The sequence below is a fragment of the Trachypithecus francoisi genome, unplaced genomic scaffold (genome assembly GCF_009764315.1).
Source record: "Trachypithecus francoisi isolate TF-2019V2 unplaced genomic scaffold, Tfra_2.0 Lachesis_group5, whole genome shotgun sequence".
Taxonomy (NCBI): Eukaryota; Metazoa; Chordata; class Mammalia; order Primates; family Cercopithecidae; genus Trachypithecus; species Trachypithecus francoisi.
In genome coordinates, this window is record NW_022681470.1 from 11,020,413 (window position 1) to 11,043,675 (window position 23,263).

The window sequence follows — 23,263 nt, forward strand, 5'->3', positions numbered from 1 at the left end:
TTCATTTTACCCCCTGCACGTTACTCTTGATCTCACAAATCACCCTACTACCTTCACAAAATCCATTAGCATCATATGCAGGTGGTTTTTATATTAATCCTTGAACTGTATATTAGCAATCACATTACATTAAATGCAAGGTTTTAGGAATGAATTAATGAGAAAGATGTTCTCTCTTCTTGCATTAGTAATTAGGTTTGTTATCTTCTCAAAGACCTAAATTGCATCAGCATTAATGCTATGGCAGCACCTAGATGGTGGCCATATGCTGTCAGGGAACAAATTACTTCATGAGCATCATTACCAGGTCCTATAAATGCCACATAAGAAGTACACAAACATGAGTGAGCTTTTTTCAAGTCTTCAGCAGTCACCAAGTTAGAAATGATGTATTTATTCCTTTCCTTCTGGTCATCATTACAAATGAACAAGACTTATATAGAATCATATATTAGGTATACTTATTTAATTACAGAACTCTGAAAATGAAATTGAGTTATGTAATGTAACTCTAAACTCTAAATCTCTAATCCTACAAATGAAACACAAAATGAACATTTATAAAATGAATGTGGCTGAACCCAGAGATAATCCCCCCATTTAGGTCATCTCCACTTTGTCTCCACTCTCTATACCAGAGAATAACCAACACCATCATCTTCTCAAGCGTCTAAATGAAATCAGAAATCTGTGCAGATTCCCTTCCTTCTCCTGTGACATCCCATACATGAACACTGAAACACCTCCCGTAACCACGTCTCTCTATCCCTGCTGCAGGGCTCTCAGTCGCCTCTCACCTGGGGTACCTGTGCCCTCTCCCTGCCCCTCTTCCTGCCTCCAGGCTCTCTGCTTTTCCACATTCACAGCAGAGCTTCTTTTGAAAGCAGACAGAATTCTGTCACCTTCCTGCTAAGCATTTTTCCATGCTGTTTAGCCACCTACAGAATAAAATCATCTTCTTCCCAAAGCCTTTTGTGACACACTTCCTGCGTACATGGCATGGCTTCCCACCTCTTCTCCGCACCACAGCAGAGGTGTCCTCTTGCAACACTGCACCACCGAAAGGTCATGGCAAATGTCCTGTCTCTTCTGCCTCCTCGCTTTTACACATGCCAGGTCCTCTGCCTACTACATGGTCACGCTTTCTGATTGCCAGCTATCTTGTACACATCCCTCAGCCTTGGATCAAACATTTACCTCCTCCTGGAAGCCTTCCCTGATTTCCCTGGGAAGAGCTAAATATTACTTCTTTACTCCGTAACTGTTTGCCTACCTATCATTCAACTAAACAGGAAGCGCCTAGAAGGCAAACACAGTACCTTAAAAGTCAAGGTCTTTTCAAAACTGAGTCCCCAGTACTAAACACACCAGGCAAACAGACATACAATGAATGTTAAAGGGACAAATAAATGATAGATGGATCTGCCTTGTTAGTCCATAAAATAGAGCCTTTGCACCATGCTCCTGGGAAATACATCCCAAAGAAATGATAACTTCTTCGGAAAAAGGATCCAGCATGCTGGGTAGCTAAGTATAAATTGCTCCAAAGAAAATCATACTTGAATACTTCAAAACCTCATTTAAAATGTTAATGAATTTATGAAATTAGCATAGTAACAGGCACATATCTTAGTCTAGAATAACAGACATCACAAGGTCAAGGATTTTAACTACTACACAAAAATGAGTTTCAGGGAAGGTCTTGGAAAATAAGCAGGCTGCAAATCATACATTAGATGAGAGAACACTTCCTGCACCAGGAAAGGTGCGGCTGCTAACACAACAGCGGCAGACCGAGGGCTCAGTGTCTCCCCCAGAGGTACAGCAAGCCCAGTGTTGCCTCAGCTGGCCCCAGACCCAGCAAAGGATAGCTTGAGTCAACTGTGGACAAGAAGGCTCCGCAGTACTGTGTTATCCTTTAGTTTAGTACTTGAAAACCCAAAGAGTGTCTTCAACATGGCAGGAATACGATGTATGGTATCGAGCCGAACTAAATTTAACTGCAAGAATCAATAATAATGAGACTTTATATTTTAGTCAGTTCTTAAAGAAGAAACACTCCTAAGACTTCACTGAAAACATCATCATTTAGGTGAATTTACTGAGTTCGCAACAGAGATCATCTTAGAAACCCACTGAAATATTTGCTATTACAATATGGGGTTTTGCTGCTTGTTTTACATTTCTTTTCTTTTTTTTTTTTTTTTATGGGAACTTTTAAAAAAATCTACCTGGCCTCTAAACATCTTTTCTTATTTTTGAAAATTCTGGGGAATGTTGCCTGTAATTCCTCTGGCAATTGATTACTTACACATTTGTAGCATCTCTCTTCCTACCGACTAATAGATGGTTCAGTCTTTTATTTAGCATTTATACATATCCTTCAATTTTAAGAATTGATGAGGCTGGTTGTGCCTGTCATCCAGCCTGTAATCCCAGCACTTTGGGAGGCTGAGGTGGGCAGATCACCTGAGGTCAGGAGTTCGAGACCAGCCTGGCCACATGGTGAAACCCTGTCTCTACTAAAAATACAAAATTAGCTGGGTGTGGCAGTGCATGCCTGTAAAACCAGCTACTTGGGACGCTGAGGCAGGAGAATCGCTTGAACTCAGGAGGTGGAGGCTGCAGTGAGCCAAGATCATACCATTGCACTCCAGCCTGGGTAACAAGAGTGAAACTCTATCTCAAAAAAAAAAAAAAAAAAAAAAAAAAATTGATGAATATAGCACAAAACTAGGTATCCAAGTGTTTGCTGGTGTAACAAATGTCTAACTATCATTTAGTTAATCAAGACATCCCATTTTCTGGTCATGCTTCAGCAAGCTGTACAGTGACCTGCAGTCACTTTCTAAATTCTGCCTTAGAAAACCTCGATTCAAGTCTTGGAGCTGCTACTCACTAGTTACGTGATGCCTGCCAAGGCATGCATTTAGCAACTGCAAGAACTCTCCGTTAGGTCATCACCAGTACAACTGAAATAATAATACAACCCAGTTCACTGTGATGACAATTTGACCTAATAATCTGTATGTGAGATGCAAGACACTGAATAAATACATAAATATTACTGAGTAGTGTGGAGTATCACATGATACTACTACTAACATTAAGTATTCTTTATTTAGAGCTCAATGTAATAAACTATGATGAGTAAATACATTAATTTCCCTATTCACTCAGGTATAAGAAAGTGTTACAGCCTTTGGGACACTTAGAATAATATCATACAAATGAAAGTATTACCATGGTTTTGACACAAACAAGTATATGATATGCACTAGGATTATACAGGAAGTTGTTTGCTTTAAATCTAAATTTTATTAAGTTGTAAACTAAGATCTTTAGCAGAGTATCATTTAGAAGCATGTGCAGTCACGATTTCTCAGCCTTCATTCCACCTGTGAAATCAACTAGGAATGTTTGCCCGGAGGTCTCCTGCTTTTACACACAATTGGTACTGAAAGAAAAGAAACATCAGCGAGGGAAAAGTAAATTGCCTTCTTTTCATTTTCAGTTTTCACTTTCAATTTCAAGGAGATTTTTTAAGTGGCTTAAAAATCAATGCCTATTATCTGTATGTGTTAACCTTGATTTGAAAATATAACTTTCAGTCCAGAGACAGATAACTTTCCATTGTCTAGGCAGCTAGACCATCCTTCAGTGAACCTGCCAATAATGCCTGTCAGCCCCATTAACTACAATAATGTAGTAATGCAAAACTGCACAAAAACTAATGTGTTGGGGGAAAAACATCAATCTAATTGATTGATGTCACCCCAAAGCAGGAAAAGGGAGAAAAAGTTATGTGTTCAGAAAGATGTATTAACAGAATCCGAAGATAAATTTCAAAATTACGTACCGGTCCATACTGCCAGCCAAGCTCAATTTTATTCATAACCCAGAGTTCATGGATATTCTCTGCCAGTTTTTCTCTTATTCTTTCTAGATGAGGAGGCAACACAATCTAAAATTTACAAAAAGAAAAAAAAAAAAGACACATCAGAAACAAATACAATAAGATGCGGTACCAACGGTCTTCACTGCAAACTGAACTAAATAAAACTGCCTCATAAACCATTAATCATAGAACAGAGTTTTAAGCCATCCATTTCATGACATTCTTTAAATAAATTTTGGGACTTTTTTTTGACAACTTAGGTTTCCAAATCAATTTATGAGCCACACACACACACACACACACACACACACACACACACACACAAAGGAGTGTTGGTGGGGACAACCGAAAGATGTTTAATGGATATGGGGCTACTGCTGAGGAATGTGTGACTTAAAATGAGAAATTGCCTCAAAGCTCTTACACCAATTGGGCCAGCAGTCATAAGCCAGGGTAAAGGCAATTCAGTGCCCACATGATAATTCGTCGGCTCTTTGAGCATGTAAACGTCTGACTGTAGTGATTGATGTCTTCCCCTACACTCTACTGTGTTACTGTTAGTGGTTTCTAAATACAAGCCTCACAGAAAAGAAACAAAATCTTTACATGTTCCCAATAAAAGGAAGAAACTGAATGTTCATAAAAAACACAAAGTAAGGTACTGGTTGTTTATGTCTTGATTAAGCACTTGTGTGTGACCCCACAGCTAGTCTCACAACACACAGAGTGGGCAAATGACCACAATGCCCAATGATGAGGTGGCATTTCCATGAGAAGCAGGTGATAATTGTTTCCTTTCCCTGATAGAGGTTACCTGGGTCTCAGGTAATCTTTAAGGTTCTACCATGACATCATCTAGTTGTCCATTTCTAGCCTCCCAAACCTTTTTTTCTATGAACTTAGGTTGCACTACAGATATCCTCCCACCTTTCAGCAAATGGGCAATGCAAACTGAATTTTGGCCGGGAACAATGTTTGCATGTTTATTTTAACAACATGATATAAAAAGGGGGAACAAGAAATACGATTCAAGGAGCTAAACATCCGACTGCTAAGCAACTGAAGTTTCTGAGGCAGGCGATCAATTCAACTTCAGACTTTAGAAACAACGTCTTTGATCTTTAAACACTAATAAACAAACTTCGAATATCTAACCAACCTCACTGAAGCTACTTCACCATCAATATAAATCCATATTTAATTCATTGCCAACCTCAGAACACCATGACATCGATGAAACAGAAAAAGAGGAACAACAGCTAACATCTGTTGGGTACCTATTTGCCAGGTAATATGGTATCTATTAACTATGACAAACATACTCTTAGCATCCCAATAAACAAGGTGAGCAGCTCCCCTAAGCGGGGAGTAGGCCCTTGATGCCAGGCATTCGGACTCTAGAGCTCATGGTCTTCATCTATACCCAAGATAAAAGTCAGTTAAATATCTTCCAAAGAAGTGTATCCAAGAAGGAAATTAGAAGAAATTAAAAACTCCATGTTTCCTATACAGGATCCTCATCTTTCTCTATATTCTTCTTGGATTCTCACAGGAGTATGAAACCCATTGTGAACTGTGCACTCCTTATGAGAATCTAACTAACGCCTGATGATGCGAGAGAGAACAGTTTCATGCCAAAGCCATCCCCACCTTCAACCCCGGCCCACGGGCTGGTGGCAAATAGTCTTCCAGGAAACTGGTACCTAGTGCCAAAAAGGCTGGAGGCTTAAGAACTACACTCTAAAATCAGTATGTGTCACATCTATATGATATTACTTCAAGTGTAGTATGTTACCCCACGTATTAAATCATCTTAACACTATTATACCTTAAAATTTCTTGTATGATTTTTGCCACTAAGTTCCACCTGTTGCTATTATTGCCTATTTTTAAAAGTGTGATATGCACTTTATAAGCTAAGTAATATTAATTATTTTAATAAAACTTTAAAGAAAACCTTGAACAGTGTTTTTAACACTTCAGGTTGTAATCTGTTCATACGTTAGGGAATCAGTTTATTGGGTTGGGAAAACTACTTAAAACATAGAATAGAGGCCGGGCACAGTGGCTAATGCCTATAATCCCAGCACTTTGGGAGGCCGAAGCTGGTGGATCACCTGAGGTCAGGAGTTCAAGACCAGCCTGGCCAACATGATGAAACCCCATCTCTACTAAAAATACAAAAATTAGCCAGGTGTGGTGGCAGGCACCTATAATCCCAGCTACCTGGGAGGCTGAGACAGGAGAATCACTTGAACCCAGGGGGCAGAGGTTGCAGTGAGCCAAGATTGCACCACTGCACTCCAGTCTGGACAACAGAGCGAGACTCCATCACAAAAACAACAACATAAAAAATAATAATAAAATAAAACATAGAATAGAAAATGAGTGAGTGGACATGGTAAATGTGTTATTTTATGAGTCTTCTTTCAGTCCTACGTGTCAACTGTACAACTGTATTACTGTGAAATCCATTCCCATGGGTTGTGGACCAAGTGTAAAGCCACTGCGTATCAGAATGACTGTATCACCAGCGATTGCCATTCGAGAGGATCTTGGTACCTGGCTGGTATCCACAGGGATCGGTGTGAAGGCAGCTTGTGTCAGGGAAACCGTGGGGCCCAGCAGGTCGCGTGTGTAAGTTCTTTCTTGCTTGTACTCTCGGCTGTGTTCCACTTTCAACTTTTCTTTTGGCAGAACAGCTTCATAACAAGGAGCGTACCCAGGTGGAGGAAGAAATTTGAATTCTCCATGTCGCCCCCCAAGCAGAAAGCGTACTCTAAAAAGGATGCATGTGAGAGTCCATTTTATCTCTGATGTACATTAAAGTTTTCTAATTAACAAAATCTTAGGGAGAGATTATTAGTACAAAAGTAATTTCATCAGAAGCCACATTTTCCCCTAAGTACCATCAAAATGTGATCACCTTAGAATTCAAGGGCCTCCAATTGTAAAAGGTAAAACCTGAGGACATCATATTCATTAGAAGAGAAAACCTTCAGCTAATTAATGGGCCAGTGAAGACATCACCTGCTGGAGAAGTAACTAAAAGCACATGCGCCACAATCTTACGGGAATGAAGTGCATGCTCATAATAACTAGTCACCTAATGTCCCAAAGTATCCACATAATCAACAGATAAAGGAAAGACCTGATCAAAATATCTATATGCTTAAAATTACAGGACTTAACAAGGAATGAGGGGAAAAACAGTCACTTTTCAATTTCCTAATAAAATTCTCTAAAGCAGGGGTCCCCAACACCCAGGCCGCGACAGGTACCAGTCTGTGGCCTGTTAGGAACCAGGCTGCACAGAAGGAGGTGAGCTGTGTGGGCAAGAGAGCATTACCCCTGAGCTCTGCCTCCTGTCAGATCAGCAGCGGCCTTAGATTTTCATAGGAGCATTAACCCTATTGTGAACTGCGCCTGTGAGGGATCTAGGTTGCATGCTCCTTATGAGAATTGAACTAATGCCTGATGATCTGAGCTGGAACGGTTTCATCCTGAAACCATCCCCACCTTCAACCCCAGCCCTGGCCCGTGGAAAAACTGTCTTCTGCAAAAGCGGTGCCTGGGGCCAAAAAAGTTGGTGACTGCTGCTTTAAAGGAGATTCTGAGGTCTCTTCAACTTGAAGAAAGCAGGTAACCTTATTGCTAATTGTTTATCAATTTCAACAATAAAAAGAACTTACTAAAATCTTCTAGACATTCTGCTCATTTAAGCAAAACTATTTTAATCTGAGTTCCATTGAACAACACTTTTTGAAATGATATCTGTTTCCTGGGGCTCTCAGATTTACAAAAATAAATTTAAATGTTCCATTTTCCTTGTACTTTTTTTTTGAGTCAAGGTCTCACTCTGTTGTTCAGGCAGGGGTGCAGTGATACAGTCATAGGTTACTACAGCCTCCAACTCCTGGGTTCAAGGGATCCTCCCAACTCAGCCTCCCAAGTAGCTAAGACTACAGGCACATAACACTAGGTGCTAATTAAAGAAACAAAACAAAACAAAACTTTTGCAGAGATAGGGTCTCACTGTGTTGACTAGAATGGTCACAAACTCCTGACCTCAAGCAATCCTTCCATCTCGGCCTCCCAAAGTGCTGGGATTACAGGTGCAAGCTACCGCACCTGGCCATAATTCTTTTTCTAATTTGTGTATCAGGTCCAGTCCAAAAAAATAAAAGCAAAGAAAAGTGAGGAAAAATAAAAATGCTAAAACATTCCAGAAGCTTATAGAAACATAATTTGTATAAATACATCAGAAAAAGGAACTGGTACATGGATAGCTAATATTCATGATTACTCTATTCCTTCTTCAATATGCTGCTTTTGTAACTAGGAATTATTCCTGGGAGAATTATGACTAAAACAAAGGGTGTCCTTCTAAGTTTACAGATGTGTGTGTGTATATAAAAATAAGTGACAGAGTAGTTACTTATTATAACAGACCATCATTTATTAAAGTTTTATTTGTAGAACTACAATGGATTCTCACTTTGTTTCCCTCCAGTAATAGCAAAAAAGGAAAGAGTGTGAGGAAACCATCTTGGCACCATTGACCATAAGCAGAGAACAAAGGAATAAACAGAATAAAGGTGGAGAGGAACACTAAAGAAGGCCACCTGCGCCTCATCAACAAAAAGGATATTTAATTTCTATTGAAATAAGGAGATGTGCAATGGGGTGAGGAACCATGGCTTAAAAAAGGAAAATGAATGAAAATATAAGAAAATAAGCAGTATTTTTCTAAACAGCCTTGTTCATTTCACCTAAATAAACTAAAAAAAGAAAAAAACCTTGAAATAGTTCAGGACACTGGTTTGAGGGAGACTGCCCACATCTAAACACAGTGGGATCCGTAAACAAAGCACTCAGCCTTGCACAATGCCCCTCTTAGGTGAGCCTTACCTCCTCCTTCAAGGCACAGGCAAAAATGCGCTGAGGACAGGTGCCCAGGAGAGAGAAACAATGGTTAGAGAAGCAGGGCAATGGCAGTGCAGAGTCTTCTGTGGAGGTATGAGAAATGAGAAAGGAAAGAGACCAAAAAACATAGACATACTAACTTTATTCCCGCAGAGAAACTAACGACTGGAAAGAAGAGGCCATCGATGTTGAAATTCTCAAACATTCCTTGAACAGGTTGTCCATTAATTCGGAACGAGATGCTTGGGGCACTTAGATCTAAACAGCAACTGATGACATCATCAGTTCTTAACAGATGTTGGTTTGGTGAGCTTACAGTACGAGCAATACAACCTATTGGGGGAAGAAACATTAAGGAAGGTCATGTAGTTTTTATCTCGAGAATCAGCTTCAGAGCCAAAGTCAAAAGATTTGAATAGGTAGTGACAAACCAATGCACAACACCAGAAGGAATAAATCTTGAATATAAACGCATGTTACATGTTAAACCCTTTGTCAAAAAAAAGACTATTTCAGGAGTCAGGCTGCTACCTATGTTGTAAAATAGACCTTCTGATACACAGAAATTTCTGCATGTAGATGGATGGCAATCGATCCAGAAATTATCTAAGAGCAGATTATATAATGATGTCCAAGGAACATCTCCAGGGACTTCAAATAGCTACCTTACCACCTACTACTTGTGAGACCATAACCAAATTACTTAACCTCTCTTAATTGTGATGTCTTATAAACAGAACACCAAATACCATCACCTTGTTTAGTTATTTTGATGATTAATGTTTTACAAGTAACAGAGTCTCAGGCACAGCAGACACTTCATGTCAGTCCCTTTGTCAAATGCTAAACTCCCTTCGTTCTATCAATTTAGAATAAAAATACATACAGATAATGAAAGCAGAAAATACGATCATTCATTCCTGCAGCACGTTGTTTATTGTGAGATAACTATAGGTCAATTGGTTTTTGTTTTACATTTATTTCACACAAGATCTTGGTTGGCTTCTTAAGTAAAGCAGGATATAACTGGAGGCATGAAAATGATATTTTATAAATGTTGTTTCTTGCCCTGGCAAGACCAACCTAAGCCCATTCCTGATTCTAAGAACTCCTTTGCTAATCAGTCCCAAGAGCATCTGCTTCTCACTGCATGCTGGAAGAACAGAAGGCAAGGCCCATCCAAACATATATGCTCACAAACATAAACAAAACCTTCAATTTGAGCAAAGACAAAATCAGACTTTGTGATACGTGCTTTGTATTTTTTAATAATTCTTTTTATTTCTAGCATGCCAATATCTCTACCAAGGACATATTTGAAATGCCAGTAGTAGAGAATACCTACTTTTTAAAATGTGAACATTTTTTATTTTACCAATATTCAAATCCACAGGCGATAAATTCACTATCAAGTGTCTCTTCTAGAATTCCCTGAATATAATAAAGGCAGATTTTTAAAAAATCATATAAAAGCAATGCAGAAAAAGGTCTAGTTTCTTGTTTGTACCAAGATCTGTAGCTAATAGCAATGTTGTTTACAAGATATCTATGATAATCAAATATATTGTTCACTTTGAGGGATATGATAGCTTGATAGATCCTGTATTAGAAACCTGTACCCATCTTTCCTGTACATTCCTCCACACTAATTCTATATTTAAATTCTCTCAAAGCACCAAGATTTTTTACACTTTTGGTCCTTTCAGACACCTGGGACCTGGATTCCCAAAATACAGTTCTGCATTGACAGAGAGGAAATGTAGCAACACCGCAAAGTTTAAATTGAAGAGAAGAAATAAAGACATAACTAAAAACTTTTGCTTATAAGCCCAATCCTTGTTCCAAGGAATACTGCCACTCTCCAATTACAAAATGTTAAGTGGCAGAGAATGTGCTCCAACCTAGAAATCACTGATATTTGATACTTTAAATTGTACATCAACTATTAAGAAGAAAACAGGAGAATGACCTCCAAGAAGGTTATCTGTTACTATGAATTCGAGTTTCATAACTCACATTCCAATTAATTTAGATTTGTCTTCATTGATTACGAATCTAAAATCAGCAAAGCATTTAATAGACCCCCAGTGGCTTAAGAGAAAATACTTTTCAACTACAGGCATGATATGATATATCTTTTCTTGCCATTTAAGAAAATGAATAAAATTTTAAGATGCTTTTCTCCTGAAACTCCAGTGCCTACCATCCTCTCTGGTACATGTCCACAGATTCACTAAATTTTCTTGTTGTTGTTCTTATTGTTCTATTTAACAGATACTTTGTAATAAAAGGCATAATGCATACAATTCAATTCCATAAGAACCAGGTACTTTTAATATATCGAAAGAAAAAGCTTCAAATTGAATACAAAACAAAAATAGTAAAATACGTTATTATATGGAGAGACTAAATGAAAGCAACTTGGCACTGTCGATTAATGTTTTTTTAATCTAATCTCTGTGTAATGGGAAAACAAGTTAACATGTTTCATTTATTCATTTGAGTACTTATTTTCTGCAGAGCAATACTAGGAGCTAGAGAGAGAGAAGGTAATAGTATCTAAAGGATTATAGTTAAAACATTTTATAACAAGGACATTAGCCCTATTTTGTGTTTAATAGGTCTTCTGAAATGAGGGCTCTTTATCTCTGGTTGGTCAACAGAAAAATTTTCCTATGGGAACAAGGCACTGTGACTATGGTCCGGCTGGCACAGGTTGCCTTTGTATAAAGCAGTCCACAGTACTGTGAGGACTCCAACCACATTCCTCAGAGGTTAGATGAAATATGCAAAACACAGCTTCAACACCATGAATATATACACCTTTTATGTACTCACAAAAATTAAAAATTGAGGCTGGGCACAGTGGCTCACACTTGTAATCCCAGCACTTTGGGAAGCGGAGGCAGGCAGATCACTTGAGACCAGGAGTTCAAGATAAGCCTGGCCAACATGGTGAAACCCCCAACTCTGCTAAAAATATATATATAAAAATTAACTGGGCGTGGTGGTGCAAGTCTGTAGTCCCAGCTACTCAGGAGGCTGAGACATGAGAATCACTTGAACCCAGGAGGCGGAGGCTGCAATGAGCCAAGACTGCACCACTGCACTCCAGCCTGGGCAACAGAGCAAGACTCTGTCTCGAAATAAATAAGTAAATAAGTAAATAAATAAATAAGCACATACACACACAAAAACAAAATACAGCTTCATCTCTTCTAGACAACTGAGCTATTGGCACTCAATGAAGAAAGAATTCAGTAAGTATCAGTGTTAGATACAACTATATGGAATGCTTTCAGATATAAACTCATTACCATAAAGTCTTAGGTGTAGTTCAATTTATTTCTTACTTTTCATAAGCTTTTAGGCCCATAAAGCATGCATAAATGCCTATCATTTGTACTCCACAAGAGACAAAGTTCAGCTTTATAACTTAAGGTAACTTTCTGTATCTTCCATATGCTAAATAATTTATAAACTATGGCAAGATTATACCAAGACTATATTCCAAATGCTGCTTTACCAGTATAAGCATATGTCTGCAGAATTCAGATGAATTTTAACATCTAAAAAATCTACATAATCAAGAGCTAAGCTTTTAAATGGAGCTCACCAAACTCTACTTCTTCATGAATTAGAGAAAAGAATATTATTTTTAAATATATAGTACTCATTTTTAATACATACTCAACCATCAAAACTAAGAGTTGGTAGCTGGTGAAATGACTTATTCCTTTATTTTTAAACCATTTTATACTTCTGAAACAGAGTGTCATTTGATTAGAATCTGAGTCCTCATATCACACTTTACAAATTATTGATTTCCCACCATTACATTATCTAACAGAAGGCTGAACTTGGTCTATTTCTTCCCATTATTTTCCAAGGGTTGTTTTTTGTTCTTTTCTATTGGCAGCTAAAATTTTAAACATACCAATTAAAGCAGAAAACTCACAAGTTTCTTGCAGGTCATTCATGCTTTGGAATGCACTCTTTAAATACACAGTATTGTTCCTAAGCAATACATTTTTATTTAAATCTTTAAATACACAGCATTGTTCATAAGCTAGGCAGTCCCTTGGAAATGTACTATAATTGTAAGTGTTTTCTTTTTCCCCTAGTGAAATACTGCTTTTTCCCCAACACTCTTACTCATCCTCGCAATGCTAAATTTCTGAATGATTAATACCCTATAGAATTACCCAATGGAAGCAGCACCAATAGCTTTCAGAAATGCCCAGCAAAAGATCTCCTTCTGGAACATGGTGAAAGAAAATGGACAGCACGTACCTGACCAGAGATGAAGGCCATCAAATCCATAGGAGAAGAGATCATCTCCAACACCATTTCCACCCCACTCTTCGCCCCCTCCAGGGTAGGGAGAATACCCTTCAGTGGAAGCCCAGCCCACTCGCAGGTGAGTTGCTTCAGCTGTCACAAAGGGCTCTGTGTGGTCCACCATCAATTCATAGTACCATTTCTTATACTGAGCAGAACCTTCACTGACGCCCAGAAAAATATTGGGTCTCATGCTTTAAAGAGACAGGAATCACATGTAAGAAAAGTCCAAACAAACCTTCCGTTGTTTGCATTTACATCTCATAATTTTACTTTTGTATTTCATTTCATTTTATTTTATTGAGACGGGGTCTTGCTCTGTTGCCTAGGCTGAAGTGCAGCGATGCAATCATAGTTTATTGCAGTCACCATCTCCCAGGCTCAAGTAATCCTCCCACCTCAGCTTCCTGAATAACTGGCACTAAAGGAGAGTGCCACCAAGCCCAACTAATTTTTTTTTTTTTTTTTTTTTTTAGTAGAGATAAGGTTTTGCTATGGTGCCCAGGATGGTATCAAACTCCCGAGCTAAAGTGGTCCTCCTGCCTCAACCTCCCAAGTGCTGGAATAACAGGCATGAGCCACCGTGCCCAGCCACATCTCACTATTTTAAACATTAGTCATGCTTCTCTAAGATGCCACATACTAAATATATATTTCCTCAATTACTAACAAAATTATTAAAACTACCACTGAAGTAGTATACAGTGAAAGCCAGCTTCACTGTGAACATTCCATCAGCAGTTTCGCTTCTGAGATTTCTTGGCAGTGTCACCCAAGGGACTAATGTTATTTTGTCTTAATTCCTCTTCAGCACATTGTATATCATTAATCGTATTTAAGTCACAAACTGAGACACTCAGAGCAAACTTTTAGAATTAATGGAGTTATTAGGAATTCCGGACATGGGGAAATTTTCCTAAACTAAGCTTTGTGTCACATGGGGTACGGGGCTGAGGTAGGTCATGTTGTTTGTGAAGGAACCAAGGTAACTAATCAGCTTTGTTGTTCATTAAGCCTCACTGTGAACAGAAAAATTTTTCATAACTTGTATTTAATTCCATTTTAGGAGAGGACATATACCCTATGGTAGCAGTAGGTAGAAATGAATGAAGGTCTCAGAACATACTACTCAAGAATGGCAGGTCTGTTATATAAAGAATCATGAAGGAAATCTTAAGTCAATACTGTAAAACAAACAAACAAAAACATAGAAGGTGTTTGGACTTTGCTTCCCAGCTCAGCAGAGATAACACAATTTGATATATAATCGACTTATTTTTAAAAGGAGCTCCTCAAAAGGAGCGAAGGAAAACGACCATTTCCCAACAATTTCCATTTTTCTAGCACAGTGTGGTTGGAAGTATAGTTGGAAAACCATGAGTTTCTGAGTCAGAGAGAAAATTTGAGCATCCGTTTGCTAGCTGTGTGACCTGGCACTAGTTATGAAACCTTGCTCATCCTCCATTTATCCTCCTGGAAAATGGGCTGGTAAACATCTATAAGTTTAAGCATGTTGTGAGGATGGAATAATAGAATAAATGTAAAGAAGTCTCTGCCATAGAGTGAATATGCAATAAGTATATACATATTATATATTATATATATTTTTTAAATAACACACACATTGGCTGGGTGCGGTGGCTCACACCTGTAATCCCAGCACTTTGGGAGGCTAAGGCAGGTGGATCACGAGGTCAGGTGTTCGAGACCACACTGGCCAACATGGTGAAACCCCATCTCTACTAAAAATACAAAAATCAGCTGGGTGTGGTGGTGTGCACCTGTAATCCCAGCTACTGGGAGGCTGAGGCAGGAGAAAGGCTTGAACCCAGGAGGCAGAAGTTGCAGTGAGCCAAGGTCATGCCACTGCACTCCAGCCTGGGTGACAGAGCAAGACTCTATCTCAAAAAACAAAACACATCATAGAAATACACAACAAACCCCACATTTATGTTTAAAACAGGATGACGTTATCAGTATCTCTGGGCTAGCTGCTAGATACAGCGTGTCAATGTTACTACTATCACACACAGCATTTTGTGATTGTAAGCAGTTATTTCTTCTTATTTATTTATGTGTTCATCTGGGGGATGTGATGGTTAATACTGAGTGTCAACTTGATTGGATTGAAGGATGCAAAGTATTGTTCCTGGGTGTGTCTGTGAGGGTGTTGTCAAAGGAGAGTAACATTTGAGTCAGTGGACTGGGAGAGGCAGACCCACCCTCAATCTGAGTGGGCACCATCTAATCAGCTGCCAGCACAGCTAGAATAAAAGCAGGCAGAAGAACGTGGAGAGACTAGACTGGCTGAGTTTTCCATCCTTCCTCTTCTTCCTGTGCTGGATGTTTCCTGCCCTTGAACATCAGACTCCTAAGTTCTTCTGCTTTTGGACTCCTGGACTTAGCAGTGGTTTGCCAGGGGCTCTCAGGCCTTCAGCCACAGGCTAAAGGCTGCACTTCTGGCCTGCCTACTTTTGAGGTTTGGGACTCAGACTGGCTTCCTTGCTCCTCAGTTTGCAGATGGCCTATTGTGGGACTTCACCTTGTGATCGTGTGAGTCAATGCTCCTTAATAAACTCCCTTTCATATAGACAGCTATCCTGTTCATCCGGTACCTCTAGAGAAGCCTGACTAATACAAGGGATAAGAAAGGCAGTGTGGTATGGTGGTTATAAGCTCAGTCTCTGGATTTAGATCTGAGTTCCACTTCCAGTTCCAGGTTTTTCGTCTATAAAATGTGAATCCCAGTGGTTCCTAGGAAAGCACAGACACAAACAGTATAGAATACACATAAAGCCCTCAGCACCACAGTTGGCACACGGTACGCGATGAACGGGAGGTGCCTTGGAAGGCAGATCTAACTGAAGATGTAGTTTTATTGGTTATTTGCATAATATATTACATTTTGGACATTCTATTTTTGATTGTACACAGCAGGTACCTCAAAATGATATTGAAGGGGCTGGGCGTGGTGACTCATGCCTGTAATCCCCACATTTTGGGAGGCTGAGGCAGGCAGATCACGAGGTCAGGAGTTCGAGACCATCCTGGCTAACCTGGTGAAACCCCGTCTCTACTAAAAATATAAAAAAATTAGCTGGGCTTGGTGGCGGGCGCCTGTGGTCCCAGCTACTCGGGAAGCTGAGGGAGGAGAATGGCGTGAACCTGGGAGGTGGAGCTTGCAGTGAGCCGAGATCGCGCCACTGTACTCCAGCCTGGGGGACAGCGAGACTCTGTCTCAAAAAAATAATTTAAAAAAATGATATTGAAGGATAGTGTTTTAGTTACATTCTAAGAAGATGTAAAGCATAATTATATACAACCATATACCTATACAGTTGTCAGGATGGTCCTGAGTATGTCAATGATTATCTATCTACATAGGAATGTGAATAAAAGCTCTTATCCATGTGTTTGCGGCAAAGCCATATTTTGCTAGGTTCATTTATTATTATCCCATCTGATTGTTAGAGAAAAAGACATATTATTCACTGCAAAAATACAGAAAATACTACTATATGGTCTAATTTAAAAAACAGACCATATAGTATCAGCTACAGGACAAGAACATTAATTCTTTTATTATGTTGCCTGTCAGGTGACACTGTCTGAATTTACCTGCTGACGTGGTTCACAAGACGTGTCTGCAATAACAAATCTCTTCCTGGTAAGAGATTGTCACAGATGAGATGCTGGTTAGAACGGACTGCAACCCCATGGCAAACACAGAGTGAGCACAACACGTCCAGGACCTGAAAAGAGAAATTACTTTCAGTTGATCCTCCCTCCCTCCCTGCCTTTCCATCCTTTCTCTCCTCCCTCCCTTCCTTCCTTTTTGACAGCATCTCACTCTGTCACCCAGGCTGAAGTGCAGTGACACGATCACAGCTCACTGCAGACTCGAACTCCCGGGCACAAGGAATCCCCCTGCCTCAGCCTCTATAGGTTCCTGCCACCATGTCTGGCTAATTTTCCTTTTTTGTAAAGACAGGGTATTGCTATATTACCCAGGCTGGTCTCAAACTCCTGGCCTCAAGCGATTCTCCCATCTTGGCTTCCCCAGTCACTGGGATGGCAGACATGAGTCACTGTGTGCCGTCACTTTCAGCTGTTTCTAATTCTCCCTTCAGAATCAAGCATCAGCAGCACTTTTTACAAAGCAAACACATTCCTCCAGTTACATTTGACTCAGTTATTTAAACATTACAGTAGTTTCCCACTAACTTTCCAACTTTTCTTCATATATAAATTGAGAACTGTTCATGTTCCCACTGATGCTATGAATAAACACTAAACAATATTACTTGATCATGATTAAGAGATGAAGGCCGGGCACAGTGGCTCATGCCTGTAATCCCACACTTTGGGAGGAAAGGCAGGTGGATTGCCTGAGGTCAGGAGTTCAAGACCAGTCTGACCAATACGGTAAAACCCTGTCTCTACTTAAAATACGAAAATTAGCCGGGCATGGTGGCATGTACCTGTAGTCCCAGCTACTCCAGAGGCCGAGACAGGACAATTGCTTGAGCCCTGGAGGCGGAGGTTGCAGTGAGCTCAGATCACACCACTGCACTCCAGCCCAGCAGTGAGCTCAGATCACATCACTGCACTCCAGCCTGGGCGACAGAGCACGACTGCTCAAAAAATAATAAAGAGAAGAAAAACATTCATGAAAAATTTGACACACTTTTTAAAAGTTACTGTATTTAAAAAACATATCTAAAAGGATTTGAGAATTCATTCAGGGAAACGAAATAGTTCATTTACCTTGTGATTTCTTCCATGCTTGTCTAAAAGTGAGATAATGGATTTAATATGTCCTTCTTTAATAATATTTAGAGCTTCTGGACTTTCTACTAAAACACAGTGTAAAACTTCCAGAATGCCTAAAGATAAAACAAAGAAAGAGGAAAAAATAAAAGTGATTAATTGGTATACAATGACCAGTGTGCCTTCCTTTTTCTACATATGTGGATTCAGTACAACATGTAATTATCTGTGCTCAATGTGACTGTCACAAGGCACTGTGATAGGTGACAGGTGGTGTTTGGGAGAGGGGACTAATATCCAAAGATGATGACATCACAGTTGAGGGAGGAAAAGGCAAACAACTGAGACGTGGTGTTTAGCAGAAGCAGCAAGTAATGCTACCTGGAAGAGGTAGCAAAGAAAGCAACATGCAGATGGAGCCTTAAAGAATACGTTCATGACCCTTTTCAGGCTTTCCAGGAAAGGAAAGGCAGTACGTGTATGAGTAAAGTCTTGAATGTGGGGCATATCTGGTGTGCCTAATGTACGGAGTGAGTGGGGAGGGGACAGGCGGGTTAGGGCCAGTTTATGAAGCTTCTTGGCACTGAAAGTGTAATCCTGCAACATTGCATTCTAATCCATGAAGATCATGACATTCTCCTTGAGGTTTATAGTAGAAAAGATTTCTTAGTTTGTTAAATAAGAGAAATATGTAAAATAAGACAAAAACAAATAGAAATAACACAATGTATAAAACTGGATTAAAAATCGTGATATTTTTAGGTACTAGCCACCACAAAAGATAAAATAGTATATGCCTTTTCTTAAAGTTTAAAAAGGAAAGAAGAGAAAATAAATTTCATTATAAGAAATTTTAGCATGAACTTGTAAAGCTAAATGTGTACCTCTGTGTTCATGTTTTCAGAATAAGCTTGCCTTGTCAACAATGAGAATGGATCCCATTCACAGCAATTAGACCCAACATACAGAAAACATCACATCTAAGAGTTACACAGTTTTGGGAACAGCCCCAGAGGAACCCTGTAGAAAGGGTCATACATCTCAAATGGAGTTAATATTCTTAGAAAAGAAATACAAAGTTTTACATTTACAAAGGTATTATAGAATACAGAAGCAATTCTCTATGGCTGTCACAATCTATATTTGATCCAAGCCCCAACCCATTACAAAACAAGGAGAGTTAGTGCTAATTTCTTCACTAATAACTTAGTTTGTTAAAATACAAATATATATTCAGCCAAAAGGATTCTGAGTTAAATTGTGGAGCTGTTCAAAATCAGCTGCTGTGTTCCAACAATGCATAACAGTTAAAAATCAAAGACAATAGAAAATAATAATACAAGAGGCTGATGAGTTAAAGCAGATCTTTATATAAGTATACTAAAACCGAATACCTTTTTTTTTTTTTGCTATTACTAAAAACACAGGAATAAAATAAACTCATTCATTCTGTGCTAAAATAAAATCATGGAAATGGAAAAGCATTTTTAACAGAGTGGTCATGCTATCCTGGTGTGTTTGCTTGTTTTCTCTCCATTATTGATTGCTATAGAGCACATGGCTGCCTTTTTATAAAAAATAATTTCAACTTTTATTTTTGATTCAAGGGATACATGTGCAGGTTTGTTACATGGATATATCACATGATGCTGAGGTCTGAGGTACAACTGATCCCATCAACCATCAACGGGGTAGTGAGTATACCCCAACCAATAGGTAATTTTTCAACCCTTGTTCCCATCCCCTCACCCACCTCTGCTTAGTAGTGCCTAGTCTATTGTTGCTATCTTTATGTCCACGAGTACCCCTTGTTTAGCTCCCACTATAAGTGATGACACGCTGTATTTGGTTTTCTGTTCCTGCATTAATTCGCTTAGGATAACGACCTCCAGTTGCATCCATGTTGCTATAAAGGACATGATGTCACTCTTATTATAGCTGCATGGTATTCTATGGGGTATATGTACCACATTTTCTTTATCCAATCCATAGTATTTCATGATGCATATGTACCACATTTTCTTTATGCAGTTCACTGTTGATGGGTACCTAGATTGATTCCATGTCTTTGCTATTGAGAATAGTGATGCCATGAACATTTAAGTGCATGTGTCTTTTTGGTAAAACAATTAATTTTCTTTCAGGTATATACCCAGTAACAGGCTTGCTGGGTCAAACGGTAGTTCTCTGTTAAGTTTTTTGAGATATCTCCAAACTGCCTTCCACAGTGGCTGAACTAATTTACATTCCCACCAACAATGTAAGCCTTTTCTCTGCAGCCTAACCAGCATCTTTTTTGGGGGGGCAGGGGCACTCTTTTTTTTTTTTCTTTTTGAGATGGAGTTTTGCTTTTGTTACCCAGGCTGGAATGTAATGGTGCGATCTCAGTTCACTACAATCTCCACCTCCAGGGTTCGAGCAACTCTCCCGCCTCAGCCTCCTGGATAGCTGGGATTATGAGCACCTACCACCATGCCCAGGTAATTTTTGTATTTTTAGTAGAGACGGGGTTTCACCATGTTGGCCAGGCTTGTCTCGAACTCCTGACCTCAGGTGATCTGCCCACCTCAGCCTCCCAAAGTGCTGGATCACAGGTGTGAGCCACCGTGCCCGGCCTGACTTTTTAACAATAGCCAAGAGTGAGTGGTATGAGATGGTATCTCATTGTAGTTTTGATTTGCATTTCTCTCTGGTGATTGGAGATGTGGGTAGAAAACTTCATATGTTTGTTGGCTGCTTGTCTGTCTTCTTTTGAGAAGTGTCTGTTCAAGTCTGTTCAAGACAATTTTTTAATGGTGTTATTTGGCTTTTGCTTATTGGGTGATTTAAGTTTCTTAAAGATTCTGGATATTAGACCCTTATCAGATGCACACTGCCTGTTTTTATAAATAAAATTTTATTGTGTATTCCATGCACCCACATTTACATACTGTCTATAGCTGCTTTCACACTACAAAGGCAGGGTTGAGTTAACAGACCTCATGGTCCACGCACCTATAATATTAACTATCTGGTTGCTATGGTCTGAATGTTTTCGTCTCCTCAAAACTGATATGTTGAAATCCTAACCCCCAAGGTGATGGTTGTCACACGCGTCCCTGTGAAAAGACCACCAGCAGGCTTTGTATGAGCAACAAGGCTGTTTCACCTGGGTGCAGGCGGGCTGAGTCCGAAAAGAGAGTCAGCAAAGGGTGGTGGGATTATCATTAGTTCTTATAGGTTTGGGATAGGCGTACAAAGTACATTCTTAAGGGCAAGAGAGAATATTACAAAGTACCTTCTTAAGGGTGGGGGAGAATATATGCATCAGTTAGGGTGGGACAGGAACAAATCACAATGGTGGGATGTCATCATTTAAGGCTATTTTCACTTCTTCTGTGGATCTTCAGTTGCTTTAGGATGTGCCATCTGGATATACACGTGCAGGTCACAGGGGATATGATGGCTTAGCTTGGGCTCAAAGGCCTGACAATGGTATTAGGAGATGTTCCCCTTAGGGAGGTGATTAGGTCATGAAGGTAGAGCCCTTAAGAATGGGATTAGTGCCTTTATAAAGGAGGCCCCAGGGGAGCTTGCTGTCCCTTCCACCATGTGAGGACGAACTTTCTATGAGAAAGGAGACCCACAGGACAGTTTACCTGAAGGAGCCTTGATCTTGGACTTCCCAGAATCTAGAACTGTGAGAAATAAATTTCTGTAATTTATAAATCATCCAGTTTATGATATTTTGTTACAACAGTCCTACTTGACTAAGACACTAGCCTTTTTCAGAAAAAGATTGCCAGTCGTGGAATAGAATTTAACCATTAAGAAAAAAGACCAAGAAGTTACGACCAAGACCAATAAATTTTCTTGCTAAATAAACACTCATGAAGGTCCACAGAGTGAATAAACTAAATATATTAGAAAAGATATGACTAGATTTTGGAAGTAAATAGCGTATGTCACAAAGTGCAAAAATAGCTATATGAAAACAAATTCCCGATTTTTCTCCTATTTAGCCTAGTCTAACAGAAAGCTTTCAGAATTTGGTGTTTAACATTAAAACAATTCCTTTATTTTTCAGTTCTACCAGGTCAGATCCAACAAGTAAACACTTGAAAAAAATTGACTGCTTCTAATTCTATTAATTATGACAATAAAATGTCAAAGAAAGCACATTTTATTTTCAATTTTATTGGAATAAACTGGAATATGCAGGCCTATTAGATGGTCAATACCTTAAGAATAACCCTGGTTTATTGGAATAATTTTTTTGAGACAGGATCTTGCTCAGTTGCCCACACTGGAGTGCGCTGGCAGGATCATAGCTCACTGCATCCTCAAGCCCCTGGGCTTAAGCAATCCTCCCCCCAAGCCTCCTGTAGCCACCTGAGTAGCTGGGACTATAGGTGCCTGCCACCATGCTGAGCTTTTTTTTTTCTGTAGAGAGGAGGGTGGTCTCATTATGTTGCCCAGACTGGTCTTGAACTCCTGGGCTCAAGCAATCCTCCCACTGGCCTCCCAAAGTGCTGAGATTATAGTCGCAAGACACAGTCCCCAGCCTGAAATAAATTTGATTTTTAATTTTATTGAAATAAACAGCAAATAAGCTTAATAAGAAATTCTTAAAGGAAAACAAATGGGAAACACCAAAGAACCCATTTTTAAATAAACAAAGGAATAGTTATACAATATTATGTGGATATTTAAATTATGCTGATATATGCTTTGAACACGGGTGAAAAATGATGCAGAGAAACAGTGCTTAAAGGTTACAATATCAATAGTTATAATCATTTGACCACTAAATACCAAATACATTCAATAAGACCAAGAAATAGCTATAGTCATGAAGCTTATGGTTAGATTCTCAAATTTAAAAGCTTGGCAGATCATAACAATATTATGGAATGAAAGAATTATAACTATGCTACAAATTACCTTAAAAAATTCAACCAATTACAACTAATAAGGCAAAGCAATTGAATTTTATGTTTTAATAAGTTTATAGAAATGATTTGAGAGAACCTATTAATATCATAGAAATATATAATAATCAATGTGACTTTTTAAATGTAGATCCAAAATAACATATACATGATAATTGCAACTATGTAAAATATATTCATTTGTATAAAATACATATTTCAAAGAAGACCAGAAGTTATTACCTAAAATGGTTAGTCTTGGTTATTGCTGGATTTGTATACTTCTCTCCCAATATTTCATAAATTCTGTGAAATGAGCATGCATAACTTTTATAGTAGGAAACATATTTTAAAAGAATCATAAAACAATAGGAAGTAATGTCTATTTACATTTTATTTCTGCCATTAAATCTCAATA

The 23,263-nt window shown here is 38.9% G+C and overlaps 1 protein-coding gene across 8 annotated transcripts in view; it reads right to left on the reverse strand.

Annotated features, from left to right (window-relative positions):
* Positions 1-23,263, reverse strand: part of RYR2 (ryanodine receptor 2) — an 805,689-nt gene that overhangs the window by 315,782 nt on the left and 466,644 nt on the right. For all 8 annotated transcript variants that reach the window (XM_033200167.1, XM_033200166.1, XM_033200162.1 and 5 more), the window contains exons 18-23: positions 17,933-18,051; positions 16,784-16,917; positions 13,118-13,359; positions 8,965-9,157; positions 6,461-6,677; positions 3,860-3,964 (exon numbers count right to left, since the gene is read on the reverse strand). In XM_033200167.1, the coding sequence (XP_033056058.1) occupies positions 3,860-3,964; positions 6,461-6,677; positions 8,965-9,157; positions 13,118-13,359; positions 16,784-16,917; positions 17,933-18,051 (1,010 nt within the window). The remainder of the gene's footprint in view (positions 1-3,859; positions 3,965-6,460; positions 6,678-8,964; positions 9,158-13,117; positions 13,360-16,783; positions 16,918-17,932; positions 18,052-23,263) is intronic.